This window comes from Procambarus clarkii, chromosome 65 (assembly GCF_040958095.1).
Source record: "Procambarus clarkii isolate CNS0578487 chromosome 65, FALCON_Pclarkii_2.0, whole genome shotgun sequence".
Classification (NCBI taxonomy): Eukaryota; Metazoa; Arthropoda; class Malacostraca; order Decapoda; family Cambaridae; genus Procambarus; species Procambarus clarkii.
Window position 1 is genome coordinate 20,022,233 of NC_091214.1, and position 22,853 is coordinate 20,045,085.

At 45.7% G+C, this 22,853-nt stretch overlaps 1 protein-coding gene across 1 annotated transcript in view; it reads left to right on the plus strand.

Moving 5' to 3' along the window:
- LOC123771088 (uncharacterized) overlaps positions 1 to 22,853 on the plus strand; it is a 108,562-nt gene that overhangs the window by 74,980 nt on the left and 10,729 nt on the right. The window contains 2 exon segments of the mRNA XM_069309566.1: positions 9,365 to 9,549; positions 9,695 to 22,839. Coding sequence (XP_069165667.1) covers positions 9,365 to 9,544 — 180 coding nt within the window. The 3' untranslated portion in view covers positions 9,545 to 9,549; positions 9,695 to 22,839.

Here is a 22,853-nt window from a genome sequence, read left to right on the forward strand (position 1 = left end):
GTTAATGTCCTCAGGACCCCTGAGCAGTGGAAGGGTTAAGTAAGGCAAGAGAGAGAGGGGTGAGGAGATGGAAATCTTAGAGTAAGATAAGAGCAAAGCAAAAAGGTACAGAAGGTAAGGTGTAATATAGGATGTAATAATAGGAGTAAGAATGGGAATGTAAGAGAAGCAAGAAAAAGGAAGGGAAGGCTTTCGTTAGATTATGTTTGTTAGAAAGTTTAGAACATTTGAATCTGTACTGTGAAAAGGAAGAGTCAACAGCAATAAAGCCAGGACTAAGGCTCATGTTGGGTTGGTTGTGTATCAGAGCCGATTCGACAAGATGGCGTCTGTGTAGAGTAGAGGCAGGAAAGATTATTTTAGGGGAAGATCAATCAATAGGATGACCAGAATCCCTAACATGACACAAGAGTGCATTGTTTGTGTCTGCAGACTTAACACTTCTTTTGTGTTCCTTGAGTCTGTCATTAAGTGTACAGCCAGAATTAAATTTTTGAGCCCTCGGGTGTGGGGGAGGGGCCGGGGGAGCATGATGGATGCAGTTAAGTAGTGAGAGGAGCTGCCTTACATGGGCCACATTCCTTGCTGGCCTTTTCTTTATTCTTATGTTATACAGTGAGTGGTGATTGTACTGGAGTATTGATTCCATTGTGAGTGGAGGAATGGGTGGTGTTTGTAGTGAGTGAGTGGGTTCTTTTCCATGGGTCATCCTCAACCCTTTCTCCTTTTGCTTGGGGGTCCCTGTCAGGTGCTCTGTCCTGTGTAGGTTAGGTTAGGGGGCTGCTCTTACCAGGTGGTCCTTCAAGGATTTGTCCCTCTTCCAGGTGATCATTTGGGGGAATTCTGCAAAAAAGGGCCACAAGGGGTACTTTCCGTAGGTTGTTTTCAGCCAATCCTAGATTTTCGTCAAGTTCTGTTGTAGGGGGCTGCTAGGCCTTCCATGAACAGTGCTAGTAGGATCCATCTGCCTGGTTTCGTTGCTGTAGTCGCCTCTTGTAACATCTGTTCTTGTCTGTAGGGCTAGTTTATGCTCTGCTTGTTGTAGAACAGGTTCTGGGTAACCCCCTATCTCTGAACTTCTGCCATAGGTATTGGAGTTATAGGTTCAGGGTGTCACCCTCACTGTTGATGCATTTTAATCTCAGGCCTAGGGAGAAGGGAAGAGATATTTTAAGGGCTGTTGGGTGGCTCGAGTTATACCTTAGGTAGGAGTGGAGATTTGTGGGTTTGTAGTATGCCCTGGTGTGTAACCTTCTGTCTTCTTTTATGAACATGGTTGTCTCCAGAAAGTTTCTCTGTCCCATTTTTCTCTAGGGTGAATTTAATATTCCCAATATTCCCATGGGCTGTGTTTGTCCAGTCATAGAAGGACTGGAGTCTCTGGTCTCCTTCTAGCATCACTTTGAACATATCGTCAATGTATCTGAAATATATATCTGGACTATCTACCCTCTGTTTTCTGTATCTTAAAGGTTTTGTGGACAAAAATCTCTGCAATTGCGACACTGCTGGAAGCCCCTATTGCTGTATCCTTTGTCTGGCTATAGATGTCTGGCCTGTTGAATTGCAGGATCGTGTCACGCATTACGTGGTGTGTTGCCTCCTCGAAGAGATACCTTGCTGGGGTCCTCCCTACTCCTGCCTCCCGTAGTTCAGTTCGTATTCTGTTTATTTCTTTAAAAAAAAGTGGAGACCACTCTTGCCGCTTCTCTGTGGGCAGTACTTGGGTCGAGTGATACTATGTTCATCGAGAAGAGGAGGGCGTTTTCAGGGAGTGGGTCTGTCCTTTCGTTGAGCTCCTGAAGTTTTATCGGGAAATCGGTCGTATCTTTAAAGTCTCTCCGGGAGGAGGCTTTAAAGGGGGTTTAAGAGGGCCATACAAATCCAGTTGATAAACCTGGTTGGGACTCTGTATCCACTTGGTACCAGTCTCCCCTGCCATGTTCCCATGTTTCTATTTATTTCTTTATGTATTTTAGGTAGTAGGTCTATGCTTGGGATCTCCGTGGTGAAGGCTGTGAAGGCGTCCCTTGCCATTGCTTGTAACAATCCTCCTGTTAACCCATTGTTTAGGTTATAGAAAAGTTTAAGGGTCAGTCTCCTACTTCTTGTCTGTGCGTTTCTCAACGCTGTGCCCCGTTTGTGACCTCACTGTAAGTTGTCTTGTCCCTCAGGTCTCTCTCCATCTCTGCTTTGTAAGTTTGTCTTCCATAGGACGATTGAACCTCCTTCATCTGCAGGTTTGATGACGATATCCATTCTTGAATTGAGGGTTCTCAGGGCGTCTTTCTGTTGGTGGTAGGTTGCACTTCCTCCTGTGTCTAATTGTCTGCATCAGGTTCGTTCTCATATTTTCTACCTCAACAAGGCGTCATTTGCTTTGTTGAAGTTGTTTGTGCCAATTCTGAAGGAAGCGGTGTCTGTTCTTTACTTCTTGCCTTGCGTGCAGACAGGTGGTACTCGCTCACTCTTTGGAATCTGCTTGGGCCCCTAGCTCATAGATTTTCATCCCCTTTCTGGGGGGGGAGGGAGCCCCTTCGGCTCCCTGGATCTATCCAGGCTGATATGAATATACCTAAACTTTGGCACCAGTCAGTGTGAGGTGGAGTTCTAGGCCTACCGGGGACCACGAGCCAGAACCTGACCCCCTCAGAGAGGCATGAGGAGCAATGGCCCATAGAAATGTTCATGTGATTTGGAGCATTCAGTATCTGCCATCGACCGGGCCAGGCACCCTAGAAAGGTAAGTGCCTCAAAACAAACCTCTATTCTGGTTTAAAACAACGAAAATAGACAAACAAGTGGACAGAACTCCCCAAATGAAAACGAGCAAACAAGCATGACATCACACGAGCCGCGCTACATGTCTGCACAGCTCCCCCCTCACCGGGAGAGAAAAGTGGGAGCCCCAGACCCCCGCGCTGGCGATCCACCCCTGCAGTTCTTCGGCTGGTGTGAGGCGTCACGATCGTGTGGCTCCAGCTCCGGTCTCGTGTGTTGTGCTGTACAGTACTCTGGTTCAGTACTGCTCTTACGGTGGCGTGTGAGCCGGAAGTAATATTCCCAGGTACTCAGGCTACATGTGCTTAGGATTCCCTTCCCTGAATGCCCTGTAAGTACCGCCCTTGGGGCTTGGGGTTATCTTCCACAAGTCACCTTGGGTCTACCTCTGTTGGTCTTTTGCTGCTCGGCAATTGACCACACAGTGTGTTTTGGGGGATTTCCACCCTTATTTACCTTGGGGTAAGTGATAGTTTTTGCACTGGCAGGAGTGTGAGGTACTGCACAGCTAGTTTTCACCTTTAACAGCAGCTGACTCTGTTCCTCCTGGGTACACTGTCCTCTTTTTTATTTTATTTTTGCCTGGTGGGGGGTCTGCCTTTGGGTTCCTTGCCCCCAGTTATAATAGGGTCTTGTCCTCTATGGTTTAGTGTTTGTCCCCTGCTTTGCCCTCGTGAGTGGACACATCCCAGGGGTTCAGCTTTAGCAGTACCCTGCCTGGGCTTACCCTTAGCGATACCAGACTATTGGCCCTGGGAATCCTCGCGGGGGCGCATGGGTCCAAAGGATGTGACCCCTGGGTCCCTTCTCGCCTTGTGCGAGTTTGAGGGTTGCTCTGTCCCCTTGTCTCAGTGCGACACTCCTTTTTACCTCAGGTTTTTTTTACCTCAGTTTTTACCTCAGTCATGCTGCCTGTTGGGTCGGTGACACCTTCGACCCGGAGTCCTGCAAGCATTGTTGCTTGTTTGTGATTCAATTCACCCCATCTCCTGATGACATTATTCGGGTACAGGCAGCTCGTGTGTTGCAGGATAGGTTTAGGCTGCTGCAACATGCTAGGTTGGTTGCTTACCCGGAGGCTGCCCTGCTTTGCTTATAGGGACCCGGACTTGGGGGCGATGGTCATGTCGGCCTTGGTTCAGTCTGCACCCTCTCGTTCTTCCCCTGCTGTGGTTCAATCTGCACCCTCTCGTTCTTCCCCTGCTGTGGTTCAGTCTGCACCCCCTCGTTCTTCCCCTGCTGTGGTTCAGTCTGCACCCCCTCGTTCTTCCCCTGCTGTGGTTCAGTCTGCACCCCCTCGTTCTTCCCCTGCTGTGGTTCAGTCTGCACCCCCTCGTTCTTCCCCTGCTGTGGTTCAGTCTGCACCCCCTCGTTCTTCCCCTGCTGTGGTTCAGTCTGCACCCCCTCGTTCTTCCCCTGCTGTGGTTCAGTCTGCACCCCCTCGTTCTTCCCCTGCTGTGGTTCAGTCTGCACCCCCTCGTTCTTCCCCTGCTGTGGTTCAGTCTGCACCCCCTCGTTCTTCCCCTGCTGTGGTTCAGTCTCCACCCCCTCGTTCTTCCCCTGCTGTGGTTCAGTCTGCACCCCCTCGTTCTTCCCCTGCTGTGGTTCAGTCTGCACCCCCTCGTTCTTCCCCTGCTGTGGTTCAGTCTGCACCCCCTCGTTCTTCCCCTGCTGTGGTCACTCTGCGTGCATCTTAACGCGACCTTACTATGTCCATATATATTGTTATTCATTGCCTTATGGGGCACAGCCCTGTATTTTGGTAACTTTTGTTTTGTTTTTCAGTGACTGATTTTTTCTTGCCTCTGGGCCCTCCTCCTTTGACTTATTCCATGCTATCTGAACTCATTCATTGACCATCGTTCAGTGCCTGGCTGTATATATACATTGAAGTCTCTCTGTATATATACATATATGGTTGATCATGAACATTACGTTGCCATTTGCTGCCCAGGTCGTCTTCATTACTCATATTGATTACACAATTTTTGTCCCTAGCTACCTGTGCTTGGACTATATTTAAGGTCTTTTCCTTGCATATTTATGCCTTTCCTACCTCTACACTACACTTTGTTGTGTTTCTTAGTATGAGCTTATTGTATACTATTGCTAGGTTGGACTGTGTACATGTTCAGCTCCCTGTTATTAAACAGCCCCAGTGTTCAGTTATGGAATTGGATTCTTTCATCATCTCCTTGTATGTCACTACCAGCTTCTGTGTTGCAATGTCTGCAGGTGGATGTAGATTTCCAATCATCCACTCCTGCCCCTACAGTTCCTTTTTGTTGGGATGGTAGGGGGCTAGGATAGGCTAGATAGGCCATGCTCTGGCTATGGCTTTTCTTTGTGTTCCTTTTCCAGACGGTACATTTTGTTTTCGTGCAGCACACACGTCCTGAGTAGCTCGCCTCAGTCATTACTCAGCGACACGGGTGTCATTCTGCCCTGCAAGAGCTGGTTGTGCCGCTCCTGCGGGTTGCGGTGTTGTTGTTTTTTTGTTTCGCGTTTTGACTTGTGGTGCTAGTTTCCTCGTTGGCCTCGGCCTGGGCCCTGGCTCCTAGGTTTTCGTCGCCATTTTGTCCTTGCTGTTTGCAAAATCTGTGGTTCTGCAGTTTCTGCTAGCGACGGCTTCTTGTTGTCATCCATTATCGGACTTCTTGGTCCTTCAGGGGTCCTGGGGCAGTAGTTCCTCCCGGATGGGACATATCTGCTCGACCGGGTTGGTTTTTTCCCGGCTCGCCGGGTTTGGGTTCCTGGTTCCATGGCAGACGTTCCTTCTGGTTCCTTGACAGCCTTGGTTTCCGGTGCTGCTTGCTCGGTATACCCATGGGTTTCCCACAGCTCCGCCTCTTTCAAATAGTCGGTCCAGTTCGTGACGGGGCTGGTTAGATCTTCTCGAGTCTTCAAGTCTGGTATTCTTGACTCGTGTCTCTCGCCATCGGTTTGGTGATCAGGTGGCTTTGTTGATGATGTCCCAGCTGTGTGCTTCGTCTCGGCGGCAGTATGGGGTTTTCTGGCAGTCCTTCCTTTTCTTTTTGTCTCCTCATAGGTATGCTGCATTTTTTGTTGCTGTGGTCTTGTCCCTCTCTCATAGAGTTCCAAATCGTTGGCTTGTCACATACTGTCATCTTGCCACATACTGTCGCCTTGTCTCGTGCAGTGCCGGCAGAGCCGCTACGGGTTGCTTTCAGTTTTGCTGTTCATTCTGTGCTGTTTCGCAAGCTGTCTTGGGCGTCGTTCACCTCCGACTTGCTCATGCTCTGCCTGAGCAGTCCTGGTCTTAGACAGGGTGCTCTTTTCTCTCTTCCCCTCTGTTTGTTGTGGCCCCTTCGGTTCAGGTTTGTTCCTCGGGGGTTTCTGCTTTTTGGGTTCTGGGGGTTGGTTTGTTCGTTTGCGGCCATCTCATTTTTTCTGGCGTGGTTATCTTATCTTGAGGTTATCTTGAGATGATTTTTGGGCTTAGCGTCCCCGCAGCCCAGTCCTCGACCAAGCCTCCCTATTGTTATACACCCCCAGGAAACAGCCCATAACAGCTGTCTAACTCCCAGGTACCTATTTACTGTTAGGTAACAGGGGCATCAGGGTGAAAAAACTTTTTGCCCATTTGTATCCGCCTCCACCGGGGGATCGAACCCGGAACCTCAGGACTACGAATCCGAAGCACTGTCCACCCAGGCGGTTGGGACAACTGTTTTCCAGGGTGTTCCCTGAAGTTGTTGATGCTTGGTTGGTTGGCCGGGTGTGCATCTTCTTGTGTCCAGTTATGACTCTTAACCGTTCCCTGTGTGTCATGGCCTCAGTAGCCTTGGACGCGCTTTGGGTTGCCCATGTTCCCTTCGTTCCTGTTCCAGGGTTCGGGTCTTTTGGGTCATCCGCGGGGTCTTTTGATGTTGCCAGTTGTTTTGCTTTCGGGTTCGGGTGTGTGGTTTTTACCTCCCGAGTTTGTCCCTTTTTTGTCCTTGGCTTTGGGTAGTTAGCTCTGGGAAGCCAAAGGGGCTCCCCCCCCCCCCCACCCAAAAAAAAAACCAGCTTTGAATGTAATGAAACACCGTTTTCTGGATCTCGGAGGCTCCCCGGCAACCCTCCCTCCCTCCGATTGGCATTTTTTTTGCGTGTTTTTGACATCCAGCCTCAGAACTACACGGTAGATTGCCGGCAAGGGGGGTCTGGACCTTCCCCTTTCCCCTCCTGAGGAGAGGGGAGCTGCGCTGATATGCAGCGTGGCTTGTGTGACATCATGCTTGTTTTCATTTGGGAAGTTCTGTCCACTCATTTGTCTATTTTCAATGTTTTTTAACCGGAATAGGGGTTTGTTTTGGGGCACTTACTTTTCTGGATGCCTGTCCCAGTTGATGGCAGATATAGAGTGCTCCAAATCACATGTGCATTTCTATAGGCCATTGCTCCTTGTGCCTCTCTGAGGGGGAGTCAGACTTGTGGTCCCCAGTAGGTCTAGAAGTCCACCCACACTGACTGACGCCAAAGTTTAGGTATATTCATATCAGCCTGGATAGCTCCGGGAAGTCTTCGGGATTCACCCAGAAAATCCTGTATTTCCCAGAAAAGTATTTCCCAACATCTTCATCTCCCAATGGCTAGCGTCGTTGGAAGATCAAGATGTTTGGGAAATACAGTACTCCAGACTTTCGATCTCTCTTTAACACTTTCCCTATCTCATGACACTTAATGCGTCACCAATTTTTCCTATCTCGTGACACTATTTGAGTCCAACAATAAAATACTTGTATGAAAGTCATTTTTTCTCCTATCGACTTTGGAATAGTTTCAAAATGAGTGCCTTTAAATTGCGCACAATTGACGCACAAAATGAGAGGTGTAACATGAAACTTGATGTCAGAACACTTTTTTTTTTTTTTTCTACCACAGACATGGCCACACATTTACAATGCTAACCAGCATATATACATTTTCTTCTGTCCTCCATGGACAAGGTTAGAAATCGGTTAAACATATAGTTCAGGGATTTATTGAACAATCAACCACAGAAGGTGATTCGGTACTTTTAAAATGCTAAGCTAACCTACATACGTAAATACATAGATACACAGATTTACGTATGCCCTACATAAAGTGTTCAAAGTGTCATTAACACTATCGCGCACCCCACGAGCGCGCCGCAGACTTTGACGTCATGGCCCCAATGGTGCGGGCGAGCATGCAACGACGCCTAAATGTGTATACTGGTTTCAGTTTTCTCACCTTAATTCTGGTGCTACATCATTCGTTTTGGTATCATTGTGTTCGCAATTAAATTCCCTACAGGTGTGTATAAATATAATGTCCAAAAGCCTGGCGTGACTCCCAACAGCAAAGCCTAAAGTCAGCAACAGTTACCCGTGAGCGCACAAAATCAGTAAAATGTGCATACTCGTTCCATTTTTCTCACCTTAATTTTCGTGCTACGTCGCTCGATTTGGCATCATTGTGTTCGCAGTTAAATTCCCTACAGATGTGTATGAATATAATGTACAAAAGTTTGGAGTGCCTCCCCGCAGAAAAGCCTAAAGATACCCGTGAACGAGCACCAATTTGTACACTGCAACACTGCAACCTAATGTGTATACTCGTTCAGTTTGATAACATCAATTTTCGTGTTACGTCTTTCATTTTGGTATCAAATTGTTCACAATAAAAAGGCGCATATTTTAAAACTAGTCCCATAATAATAGAGCAATAACTGGAATTTTAACAATATTTTAATTCTGGAAGCTCATCATCACAAAATTATTTATATCTTTCCAGTGTTCTGACATAAATGTTTGTGTTGCATCTTTCATTTTAGTATCAAATTGTTCGCGACGTAAAGGCGCACATTTTAAAACTAGTCCCAACATCTTGAGATGATTTCGGGGCTTTTAGTGTCCCCACGGCCCGGTCCTCGACCAGGCCTCCACCCCCAGGAAGCAGCCCGTGACAGCTGACTAACACCCAGGTACCTATTTTACTGCAGGGTAACAGGGGCATAGGGTGAAAGAAACTCTGCCCATTGTTTCTCGTCGGCGCCTGGGATCGAACCCAGGACCACAGGATCACAAGTCTAGCGTGCTGTCCACTCGGCCGACCGGCTCACGGCTAATAGCATAATAAATAGAATTTTAACAAATATTTTAAAATTTTGACCAAAAACCTATTTATAATCATATAAGTGTTCGTACATCAAGTTTCATGTTACATCTTTCATTTTGGTATCAAATTGTGTGCATTCTAAAGGCGCTTATTTTGATACTATCCCGAGGTCGATTGGATAAAAAATGAATTTTATACAAATATTTTTGTAGTGGACGCAAGTCTGGTCCAAAGTTAGGACTCGGGAGAAAAATAATGGACGCGAGTCCGGTCCAAAGTTACCGATAGTGTTAAATTAAAGATCTGCTGTGGCAGAATGGTTAGAGTACTGGTTGCGTCAAGGTGCGCAAACACCTGGCCTTCTAAGTTTCGAGTCCTCTCACTGGGGTGGGGTCCTGTGTGTTTACCTATGACTTGAATTTATACAAGTGTACCGTGTGTGTGTATAATTAATTAAATTATTTGGCATATAATAATAGAATTTTGTGCATTACAGTACGGGTTTGGAGGAGAGGCCAGTTTAGAGGGGAGCAACGGTCGCGTGGAAGCAGTGGTTGAGCAGCTGCGGGAGGTTGTGGGGCAACAAGTGCCTCACTCCACACTCGTACGCATCACCTTGGCTGCAGATTATGATCTCAACCGAGCTCTTAATTTTTTCTTTGCTTCGTCTCCATAGATGATGTATTTCTACTCTTTCATATTGGTGTATAAATTATTTTTAATATCGTTGTACTTACTACAATAGAAATGATTATTTTACATGTGGACCATATGCAGATAATGCTGGATATCAAAATATATCCACAAGTATCTCTTATATTTACAGATCATGTGGAGTTGTACCTAGCTTCTGTCCAGTGATGGTAATGAGGATAGACATTTTATTAGGCAAGCACGACCAATGCAAATAATTTGTTATAAATGTACGACAGGCCAGGCTGAGAGTTAAGCAAGCCTTCATTGTGCTCACTTCATCTCGTGTCTGTCATTTCCCTTCATATCAGTGAAGTAACGGGCTAACTAATCCACCATTTCTGGTCTTATGAGCTTTATTCCCCTTGTCATTATATATAAAGTTTGAAACTTAACAACCTATTTATTAGTGTAGTATTTTTGACTAATTAATATGCCGAAATATTTGACGTACTCTTGTCCAGGGACGTTTTATTTTAATGACAATTGAAGCTGGTCTTCAGAATCACTAAAAGCTGTTAGATAATTTTGAATTATATTTTAAAATTAAAATATATGAGGAAGTTTGTATGTGCATGTTTAAATGTTTTTACAATAACAGTGGAAATGCTGAAAATATATGTAAAATACAATGAGTCTCTGTATTGAATATTGACTTTATTAAAGTATTGTTGATAATAGCTCAGATGGTTAAGATATATGATGCTTGAAAGCAAGATGCTACCGAGATAAGTGTTGCCGAGTAACTGTTGACAACCGAGTCACTGCATCAGAAGTTGCGTACCTAAACTGTACGCAGTTACGGAACAAAACATCGCTTGCACTTAAACATCAAGCTGTTTTCTTGAGAGCGTTATCTAGTGTTGACTTGGTGTTGGAGGATAACGTATCGGAAGACTTTATTAAATACTCGGTGACTGAAATAAGAGGACTAAGCTACAACATATTACAAGAACACAACCTAACATCTCTGGTGGGAGTAGACAAGGTGGAAGAAGGCATCCTCTTTAAGCTGAGAGAAAATAGGACAAAAGAACATCACTGGAAATTGAAAATTCAAGCGAGTTGTAGAAATGTAAGAGAATCCACGTACTCGGTACAGATGATTAACAAGTCTAATTCTTTGAAGAGAGATGTCATATATACCATGCAATTCCATTTTTTTAAAGGTAAATATGAAACCTAACTTGAACATCAAGTGATTTGACCCTTGACACCACGCAACTGTCATGAAAGGTGCCGCTCTGCTTATGTGGATATAATAACAGGACAGTAATAATTTATTATTATGAAATGATGCATTTATATGTAAAATAATAACCCCAAATAAATAAGTAAATAAATAAATTATATTATTGTCTGGTGTGTCTGTGGTGCACTATTTGGTGACTCGTCATATAGGGGGGAGGGTTGTGATCATTCTGGCAGGTTTATATGTTCCCTGTTTTACTGTAGTTTGAATAGTATATGGAAAAGCTACAGATATATAGTTGACAAAAATGGTGATTCACAATGTAATATGTACATTTGTATTTTTCATAAATGTGTTGGTGGCATAGCTCCAAAGTGTGTTGTAATCAACTCTTGGGAAGCCAGTGTCCTGGCACTCCATCGAGAAGTACATACAAACACTGGCAGGAGAGACTAATTGTGATATGACAATTGCAGGCTGCTGGTTCACAATAACCTTGTCACACGATAACAAATTAAAAACTAGAGCAGAATTTATTTGTGGGTCTTAAGTGAACTCCATTATATGGATGTGTTATAACATGTACATCACTTGTGTAAAAATAGGCAGTAATAACTGAACTTGACATATGAGGATAGTTTCATTACCTCGGGGATCGACGTATGACATCTGCACTTTTAGTTAAAAATTCATCGGGTACATAAAGCTCCTAGGCAGGGCATAAGTGTCAACATGAGATTGGTATAGGGGAATATTAAATTATTAAAGTTGAATAATACTGAGGAGAAGCTGTCCATGTTTGTGTCCCCACACGTACAGTACACATCCCAGGTCTTGCACTATGACCCTCACGCTCACCTGGGGTCACCACCCACTCTTCTCTCACCTAATATTTTTATCTTTTTTATGTGTGTGTGTTTATATATATATATATATATATATATGTATATATATATATATATATATATATATACATAAAATATATACATAAAATATGCACATTTGCCAATATAAAGCTAATTTATATGTTTGTTTTTCTTGTCACACTTTAGACAATAGTGTTGTGTTTTGCCAGGAGTTAATGTTTTTGTTAACCACTTCCCACTTTGGTGCCAATGTTAAGTTCTGTTTTTATATTAGACTTCATGCACATTGCTGAACATATAATCAAAATTATGGTCTTATGTTAATTTTAAGTTCAAAATAATTAAGTTTGGTCATGAGATAAGGTTTCAGAGTTAAAATAAGACTCAATAAGGTAAACTCAATTAATTTCCAGAGAAGAGAATTCTAAAATAGCACTTAGAGTTTTTAATCAAGATTAGAATTCAATATGAGTAGCATTAATATTCTTCATGAATTGTGCAAGGTAAGAGCGACTACCCTACATGCAGCCATTTTGAGGCCTTACCCAGGACATTGGCTTGAGTGGGGTGTGTTTAGTAGGTATTCACCTAGTTGTCCTAGGTGAATACCCCACAAACACACCTAATTGTGTTTGCAGGGGTCGAGCTTTGCTCTTTCGGCCCGTGTCTCAACTGTTTACTATTTTTTTTCCCCCACACCACACACACACACACATTCCCCAGGAAGCAGCGTGTGACAGCTGACTAACTCCCAGGTACCTATATATAGTACCAATGGGCTCATTGAATTGGTCCCAGGTACCAATAGGTGTATACCCAGTTGTGTTATGCTTCATTTATGTAACATATTGAGTGAATTGCAAGAAATCTATGGGCCAGATTATATTTTATTTTGCACTTTAAGTAGAATATAACCAAATTACTAAGATAATTGGTTACAAATTCATTTTGTTAGTAAAATGTTAGAGAGGTAGTGAATGTTTTTGAACTTGTTGGAGACCGAGCAGGATGAAGGTATGCATAGGGCTTTTCTGCCTAGAAAATGTTAACATAGAGAATGCTATATAGTCATACTGGCTTGCTGCTTCCTTTTTCATGATGACTACCTCAACCCAGTCCTCCTCCTCCCCCCCCCCCCCTCCTCTTCCTCAGTTACTGTCATCCCTCGGGCCACACTTGACGCCTGAGGGGTACCACATACCACACCTGAGCAGGATGTTGCTTGCACGACACACCTGAGCAGGATGTTGCTTGCACGACACACCTGAGCAGGATGTTGCTTGCACGACACACCTGAGCAGGATGTTGCTTGCACGACACACCTCAGCAGGATGTTGCTTGCACGACACACCTCAGCAGGATGTTGCTTGCACGACACACCTGAGCCAGGATGTTGCTTGCACGACACACCTGAGCAGGATGTTGCTTGCACGACACACCTCAGCAGGATGTTGCTTGCACGACACACCTGAGCCAGGATGTTGCTTGCACGACACACCTGAGCAGGATGTTGCTTGCACGACACACCTCAGCAGGATGTTGCTTGCACGACACACCTGAGCAGGATGTTGCTTGCACGACACACCTGAGCAGGATGTTGCTTGCACGACACACCTCAGCAGGATGTTGCTTGCACGACACACCTCAGCAGGATGTTGCTTGCACGACACACCTCAGCAGGATGTTGCTTGCACGACACACCCAAGCACGATGCTGATTTTATGAGACTCGAGCACACATAGGCAAATTATTTTCAAAATATCATGTGACAGAGTGCTGGGATGATGGGACACCACGGGCATAGCGTTCATCCTGTAACTACTCTTAGGTGATTACAGTTAAGTAATTACACACACACAAGGGAAGGGAACTATCAGGGGAAAGCATCAAGCGATTACGACTATAAAGCGCTGGAAAAGGATCAGGATCAGGATTTGGGCCGGGGGGGGGGGGGGAATGGTGTCTAACCACTTGGACGGTCGGGGATTTAACACCGACCTCCATGAAGCGAGACGGTCGGTCTGCCGTCCAGCCCAAGTGGTTGGGCACACACACAAGATGAATGCACAACTGCAATTAGCTGCAGGTCCTACTCTACCTTCAGCAAAGAAGCCTGTCTGTGTCATATTGGGTATTGTTTGTGCCCGACTTACTGCAGCAGCTTGTTAAGATTGGAGCTGTAGAACTCTTACTGAGACATTAACATGAGTTTCACATTACTGCTCATTATTCCCCAAGTTTTCAAGGCAACCAGATATTTGTGGTGCAGTAATTAAGCATAGAACATGCTGTGTTTTACCTGAACATGGGAGTAGCATTGCTTAGCCACCGTTGCAAAGATATGGGACAGAGTGCTAGATAATTAGCTTCAGACATTGCACTTTAAACTTAAAGGCCAAAGAAAGGAATTTAACCTTTATAGTGCAGTATTGTCTTCATTTGCTGATAAAGAAAGGGCTTGTCTCGCTATTTGCTAATATTATCACTATTGTAGCTATTGTGTAAACGTATTGTGATTATACAGTGTGTGCACGCACGTACACATTGACATTGTGTGTGTGTGTAACAGCATAAACACAGTATATATCTTGTCTGTGTGGCATAAAAATGTATTTATATTCTGTAAGCATTTCCTTGTGCATTTAAGAAGACACTGTACTGTGTTCGACACAAAACAACTATTATCTATTATTCTCAATGTCCAGACAAATAGATATCAATCATATCATGATAGGTTTATGAAGGGGCCACTAAGTCTTAATATGTTTTGTGTGGCTGTGGTGTATTAACCATGACCAGTGTGACTGTAGTGTAGTAACTGGGGTGTGACTGTGGTGTATTAACCATGACCAGTGTGACTGTAGTGTAGTAACTGGGGTGTGACTGTGGTGTATTAACCATGACAGGTGTGACTGTGGTGTATTAACCATGACAGGTGTGGCTGTGGTGTATTAACCATGACATGTGTGGCTGTGGTGTATTAACCATGACTGGTGTGGCTGTGGTGTATTAACCATGACTGGTGTGACTGTGGTGTATTAACCATGACCAGTGTGACTGTGGTGTATTAACCATGACCAGTGTGGCTGTGGTGTATTAACCATGACCAGTGTGGCTGTGGTGTATTAACCATGACAGGTGTGGCTGTGGTGTATTAACCATGACCAGTGTGGCTGTGGTGTATTAACCATGACAGGTGTGGCTGTGGTGTATTAACCATGACCAGTGTGGCTGTGGTGTATTAACCATGACCAGTGTGGCTGTGGTGTATTAACCATGACAGGTGTGGCTGTGGTGTATTAACCATGACCAGTGTGGCTGTGGTGTATTAACCATGACCAGTGTGGCTGTGGTGTATTAACCATGACCAGTGTGGCTGTGGTGTATTAACCATGACCAGTGTGGCTGTGGTGTATTAACCATGACAGGTGTGGCTGTGGTGTATTAACCATGACCAGTGTGGCTGTGGTGTATTAACCATGACAGGTGTGGCTGTGGTGTATTAACCATGACAGGTGTGGCTGTGGTGTATTAACCATGACCAGTGTGGCTGTGGTGTATTAACCATGACCAGTGTGGCTGTGGTGTATTAACCATGACCAGTGTGGCTGTGGTGTATTAACCATGACAGGTGTGGCTGTGGTGTATTAACCATGACAGGTGTGGCTGTGGTGTATTAACCATGACCAGTGTGGCTGTGGTGTATTAACCATGACCAGTGTGGCTGTGGTGTATTAACCATGACCAGTGTGACTGTGGTGTATTAACTATGACCAGTGTGGCTGTGGTGTATTAACCATGACCAGTGTGGCTGTGGTGTATTAACCATGACCAGTGTGGCTGTGGTGTATTAACCATGACCAGTGTGGCTGTGGTGTATTAACCATGACCAGTGTGGCTGTGGTGTATTAACCATGACATGTGTGGCTGTGGTGTATTAACCATGACAGGTGTGGCTGTGGTGTATTAACCATGACCAGTGTGGCTGTGGTGTATTAACCATGACCAGTGTGGCTGTGGTGTATTAACCATGACCAGTGTGGCTGTGGTGTATTAACCATGACCAGTGTGGCTGTGGTGTATTAACCATGACCAGTGTGGCTGTGGTGTATTAACCATGACCAGTGTGGCTGTGGTGTATTAACCATGACAGGTGTGGCTGTGGTGTATTAACCATGACAGGTGTGGCTGTGGTGTATTAACCATGACCAGTGTGACTGTGGTGTATTAACCATGACAGGTGTGGCTGTAGTGTATTAACCATGACTGGTGTGACTGTGGTGTATTAACCATGACCAGTGTGACTGTGGTGTATTAACCATGACAGGTGTGGCTGTGGTGTATTAACCATGACAGGTGTGGCTGTGGTGTATTAACCATGACAGGTGTGGCTGTGGTGTATTAACCATGACAGGTGTGGCTGTAGTGTATTAACCATGACCAGTGTGGCTGTGGTGTATTAACCATGACCAGTGTGGCTGTGGTGTATTAACCATGACCAGTGTGGCTGTGGTGTATTAACCATGACCAGTGTGGCTGTGGTGTATTAACCATGACTGGTGTGACTGTGGTGTATTAACCATGACCGGTGTGGCTGTGGTGTATTAACCATGACCAGTGTGGCTGTGGTGTATTAACCATGACCAGTGTGGCTGTGGTGTATTAACCATGACCAGTGTGGCTGTGGTGTATTAACCATGACTGGTGTGACTGTGGTGTATTAACCATGACCGGTGTGGCTGTGGTGTATTAACAATGACCGGTGTGGCTGTGGTGTATTAACCATGACCAGTGTGGCTGTGGTGTATTAACCATGACCAGTGTGACTGTGGTGTATTAACCATGACCAGTGTGACTGTGGTGTATTAACCATGATAGGTGTGACTGTGGTGTATTAACCATGAGATCTGGTTGGAGTGTATTAAACATGACTGTGGTGTATTAACTGTGACAGCTGTGGCTGTAGTGTATTAATCATGATGGGTGTGGCTGTGGTTTATTAATCATGAAGTGTGACTGGTGTATTAATCATGACAGCTGTCGCTGTGGTGAATTAATCATGATGGGTGTGGCTGTGGTGTATTAATTAGAACAGACATAGCTAATACAGTATTCATAAAGTATCATTCTCCTTCATAATTACCATTTCATCATTGTTACTTCATTACAAATTATTTATGGTCATCATAAATTGTAAGAAAAGGTTCAGCAATTCCTTGAACCTATATTAAAACCATTTTCCAAGCGAGTTGTTTTGCACTCTATCGTAAGTTAAGTGTACACTTCGTATAATATACGTGTAGCAACACAGACTCTGGACAAACACGCACCACTAAGGACACAACTCACAGACAGTTTTTTTTATCACATTATTGTGTGTTCCTAAAATTGCTTGCAGCATTTTGTAATGTTCATTTTCTCAGATGGATCACAATGAAATTCATCTATTATTATTTTTGTTAGAGATGTTAAATTACTAATCTCTCTCACAACACAAATTCACATCACTGAAACACTTTTTCAATAATGTATTGAAGGACTTTAATGAATTATTTAACATATTCTGAGAAAATTAGTTAAGCCAAAACCAATGTGGGTAGTTATCCTTACTAGCTTGGTCTTGCTTAGCTGATCTTTATCTTCTCACGAGATACAACTTTTTAATTAAACTCGTCTGCAGTTAGATCTTTTTCTATGGAGAGCCCCTCTGGCTCCCCAGAGGTTATCAGACTGATATGTATGTATTAGACCATGGTATCAGTCAATTCGATTGGATTCTTGCCTACTGGAACCACGAGCCAGAACCTGGCCCCCTCAGAGAGGCATGAGGAGCAATGGCCTATAGGAACCTCCATGTGGTTGGAAGCATTCCATGTCTGCCATTGACCGGGTTAGGCACCCAGAAAGGTTGGCATCCCAAAATAAACTCCACCTGGTTCAAAATTGCTACCAAAAGCCGAACTATCCAAGCAGAACTTCCCAATCCGAAAACAAGCAAACAAGCATGAAGTCACAACTGCCGCTGTCTATGCAACTGCCTCCTCCCCGGGAGAGGAAAGCGGGAGCCCCAGACCCCCACACCGGCCATCCAACCCCAGTTCTGAGGCTGACGTGTTGAGTGGCGGTCGTTCGACTCTGGCTTCTGTCTCTGTGCAGTGCTGTACCTTGGCGGTGTTGTTCTGTTGTGTGGGTACTCAGACCGCTTCCTTTTCTCTCCCACTGGCGTCATTGTTGCGGCTGCAGTCCCCCCTTTGGCTGTTTCTGGGGGCTCCCAGTTGCTCGAGCAGCTGTGCAGGAGTCTGAACTTCGCTGTGCTGGAGGCGATGAGTCACAATAATGTGGCTGAAGAATGTTGACCAAACCACACACCAGAAGGTGAAGGGACGATGACGTTTCGGTCCGTCCTGGACCGAACGGATGGAGCGAAACGTCATCGTCCCTTCACCTTCTGGTGTGTGGTCTGGTCAACTTAGCCATGCTGGTTACCTGCCAGGTCAGGTCTGGCTTCAGTGGCTGTTCTGGTTCCTTCACTGAGGATGCCCCTTCTGCCGCTCTCGCAATTGTTGGGTTCGGCCTCCGGGAGGCCTTGCGTCGGCTGCTGCATTGCCGGCTTTCTCTTTGAGTTTTTCGTGATTCAGTGCCGTGGCACCTACCCAAGCCCCTGCTCGATGTGTACACGGTTGTGTCATCTCTTGGCTGGGGTTTTGTGATCAGTGGGGGGTCCGTTCTTCCATCAGGCTCACAGCACAGCGTGGGAGTTCGCAGCAGTGTGGCTGTCACTTTGGAGGGTTCATGTCACTCGTGGACCAATGATCTGGCTCCATTCGGACTGCACCCCTGGTGGTTCATTGTCTGAACCAAGGAGGTTCGTTGCGGTCATTGGCTCTTTGGGGTTGGTCACTTGGGTGACTCATCTGCCAAGTTCTTGGGGTTTAGCTCTCCTGGCAGTTCACATCCAGGGGGTGTCTAACATCCTGGCAGATGGCCTGTTCCGGTTCATTACCCTTTCCACGGAATGGGATGGTCAATGCCAACTCGTTCAGTTGGCTCTGCCAGACGTACGGGCACCAGAAGGTAGACCTCTTCGTATCAGCGCGGTCAAGGCATATCACTATATATGTGGCACCCTTCCCCGTCTGCGAGGCCGTCGGGATCGATACCTTTCAGCAGGACTGGTTGAGGTGGTTTTACCTTTACCTCTTTTCCCCCGGTTCCGCTGTTGCTTCGGGTTCTGGCTCGATTGGAGACTTACCAGGGGAGAGTTATGCTGTTGGGCCCCCTTTATTGCCAGCCCAGCTTTGGTTTCTGGCACTGCTTGCTTGGTGTTCGAACCCAGGTACTTTTCCGCGGCTCCGCCTCTTCCAGCAGATCGGTCTGGTCCGGTACGTGGCTGGTTCGATCTTCTCCTCCAATCTTCGCATCTGAAAGACCAAACAGTCTATCACTGTTTTTATGGTGATCAGGTGGCTTCATTGATGGTGTCCCACCTGTGTGTTTCGTCTCAGCGGAAGTATGAAGTTTCCTGGCAGTCCTTTCATCATTATTTGTTTCTTCGTAAGTTGTCTTTGGTTTCGGATTGGATTGTTTAGTCCTTTCTCTCTTGGCTGTTTCAGAACAGTCTTCTTGTGCCAATAATGTCACCTCATATAGAGTGGCGCTGGTGGATCTACTCCAGCTTGCGTTCAGGGTGAATGTTACTTCCGCTCCATTTTGCAAGCTGTCTCATACGTTGTTTCACCTCCAGCCTGCTCATGCATATCCTGAGCCGTCCTGGTTGGGGGATCAGGTGCTCTTTATTTTTCTCTTCTTGATTTGTGGTGGTCCCTTCAGTTCGGAATTGTTTTGATAAGGCTCTTATTCTTGTTGGCATTAGTCTCTGGGGGTCGGGGAGCTTCATGCTTTCCTCCGGCGCAAGGATTTCTTCTATTTCGGTCCTGGTGGTAGGTTTGTTAGTTTGCAGCATTCTCCGTCTTTTCTAGCAAAGAACAAGACAGCGGCTTTTCGGAGGGGTCCTTGAGTGGTTGATGCTTGGTTGGTTTGGCTGGGGATGCATCATGTGTTGTGTTCGGTTGCAGCTCTTCCCCCTTATTTGTGCGCCATGGCCTTGGTGGCCGGGGACTTGCTTTGAGTTGACCCGGTTTTTATTGTTCCCTGTTCCAGAGCTCAGGTCTGCCAGGTTGTCCGCATTGTTATTTGGTCCAGCCAGGCTGCGGTTTATCCTCGTGCCCATGACGTTCGCAAATTTGCTGCCTTTTTGGTAACATGCCTTGGACTGACATTCAGGCGTGATGGTTTTGGAGGTCAGAGTCCTGGCCTCCTGATACCTCATTAATGTTCCTGGCCCCTAGTCGAAAGTGTGTCGCTTTGGGTCGCAGGTTGCAGTCAGTTGTCTCGACTTAGTGTTGAGGTGCGAGTGGCAGCCGCCTCCCGGGTAATTCCCTCTTTTACTTTTTCTGTTGTTAACACTTTCGCCCGGGCATGACGCAGCATTGCATTATCCGTTTACTGGCGGTAATACCGGGGATGACGCAGCATTGCGTCATCCACTTTAAATATGTAATCGCCCAAAATCAGGTTTTTATCCGATTTTTTGGGGACTGGTTTTAAAATGCGCGCCGATGTCTTCCCATTTTCTTTGTTGAGCCTCGTGGCCCTCAGGCGGCTTGGCACACGCCGTGGGCCCATTGTTTTCGCTCCACTGTTGTGACCAATGTTGCCTCCCCTTGCATCTCAAACGTGTGAACATTTCGGCTATTTTCCGTGGCTATATTTCTTACTGCGGCTTTAGAAACTATCTACGCTTACTCCACGATGGATAGTGATCATGAACAAGGCCCTTCCAGGAAGAAAATTGTGAAAGAAAGGCTTGAAAAGGGCGGGAATTGGGAGTGTAGCTGGAAGGCATCTGAGCGCTCACTTGCGGCTAAGGCGTGGCCCGTCTTCAACTCGTCGGCGGTTGGAGCGGGACCAGGTTTTTTATTTTATATGCTAATGTTCCTCTAGAGAATTCTATTGCGAACCCATTGAGACCAAAATGAAAGACCTAGGACGAAAATTGAGGTGACCAGAGTGAAAATAGTGAAAACATTTTATTGCGTTTGCGCGCTCCTGGGTAACTCGTTCGCACTTTCTCTGTTTGCTGCGGGTAATTAGCCGGGCTTTTGGAGTTTATATGCATTTAGTGCTGTAGAGAATTCTATTGCGAACACAATGATACAAAATTTAATCTCGTAGGACGAGAATTAAGGTGACAAAGTTGAAGAGAGTATACACTTTTCAGAATTTACGCGCGCTCCCGTGACACCCTGGGTTCCATATCGCACAGTTGAGGGGTGGCGGGCGGGGTGCGCGAAAGTGTTAAGTAGCTCCAGGGAGCCGGAGGGGCTCTCCACAAAAAAAAAAAAAAAAAAAAAAAAAGAATTAAATGTAATGAAACGCCATTTTCTGGGCGAGTCCGCTGCGCAGATAACGGCAGCGGTTGTGATATCATGGTTGTTTGCTTGTTTTTATATTGGGGGAGTTCTGCTTGATAGTTTGGCTTTCGGTAGCAATTTTGAATCAGGTGCAGTTTGTTTTGGGACACCTACATTTCTGGGTGTCTAACCCAGTCGATGGCAGACATGAAATGCTTCCAACTACATGGAAGTTTCTATAGGCCATTGCTCCTCGTGCCTCTCTGAGGGGGCCAGGTTCTGGCTCGTGGTCCCCAGTAGTTAAGAACTCCAAGTTGACTGATGCCACAGTCTAATACATACATATCAGCCCAGCAAGTTCCGGGGAGCCTCCAGGTCTCGCCCAAAAAATGGCATTTCATTACATTCAACGCTGGTTGTTTTTAATGATGTACTATACTGTACATGCTATTACTGAATTAATTAAATTTCTATTTGTTTCTTGAATGTCTTACTGTATTCCCAGTTAATATAACTCCACCTGATCTGTGGTAGTCTCAATTTAATATTAACCATTCTTTGGTTCTTTCAAATGTTACACTTTCCCCTTCCTCCTCTCCCTCTCCCTCACCTTTTCATATTTTGAAATTTTCTTGTTCTTGTTCCATTTCGTCTTAGATATTTTCATTGCATTTGGTCTTTATAAGCAGTTTAGCATAATTAAAAGTTTATAAAAGGTTTACCTGGATTCCAGGTCCATGTGAAAGAAAGCCAGTTAATATCACATTAATACCAGTATTGTCACCAGTGTACATGTAATGTCCGTGTGGTGAAGGATTAATCATAGTGAAATGTGTTCATCTCTGCTAGCATCACCAGCAGGTTCATCTCGTGTGCTAGCATCACCAGCAGGTTCATCTCTGCTAGCATCACCAGCAGGTTCATCTCTGCTAGCATCACCAGCAGGTTCATCTCTGCTAGCATCACCAGCAGGTTCATCTCGTGTGCTAGCATCACCAGCAGGTTCATCTCTGCTGGCATCACCAGCAGGTTCATCTCTGCTGGCATCACCAGCAGGTTCATCTCTGCTGGCATCACCAGCAGGTTCATCTCTGCTGGCATCACCAGCAGGTTCATCTCTGCTGGCATCACCAGCAGGTTCATCTCTGCTGGCATCACCAGCAGGTTCATCTCGTGTGCTAGCATCACCAGCAGGTTCATCTCTGCTAGCATCACCAGCAGGTTCATCTTGTGCTAGCATCACCAGCAGGTTCATCTTGTGCTAGCATCACCAGCAGGTTCATCTCTGCTAGCATCACCAGCAGGTTCATCTCATGTGCTAGCATCACCAGCAGGTTCATCTTGTGCTAGCATCACCAGCAGGTTCATCTCTGCTAGCATCACCAGCAGGTTCATCTCTGCTAGCATCACCAGCAGGTTCATCTTGTGCTAGCATCACCAGCAGGTTCATCTTGTGCTAGCATCACCAGCAGGTTCATCTCTGCTAGCATCACCAGCAGGTTCATCTTGTGCTAGCATCACCAGCAGGTTCATCTTGTGCTAGCATCACCAGCAGGTTCATCTCTGCTAGCATCACCAGCAGGTTCATCTTGTGCTAGCATCACCAGCAGGTTCATCTCTGCTAGCATCACCAGCAGGTTCATCTCATGTGCTAGCATCACCAGCAGGTTCATCTTGTGCTAGCATCACCAGCAGGTTCATCTTGTGCTAGCATCACCAGCAGGTTCATCTCTGCTAGCATCACCAGCAGGTTCATCTCTGCTGGCATCACCAGCAGGTTCATCTGGTGTGCTAGCATCACCAGCAGGTTCATCTTGTGCT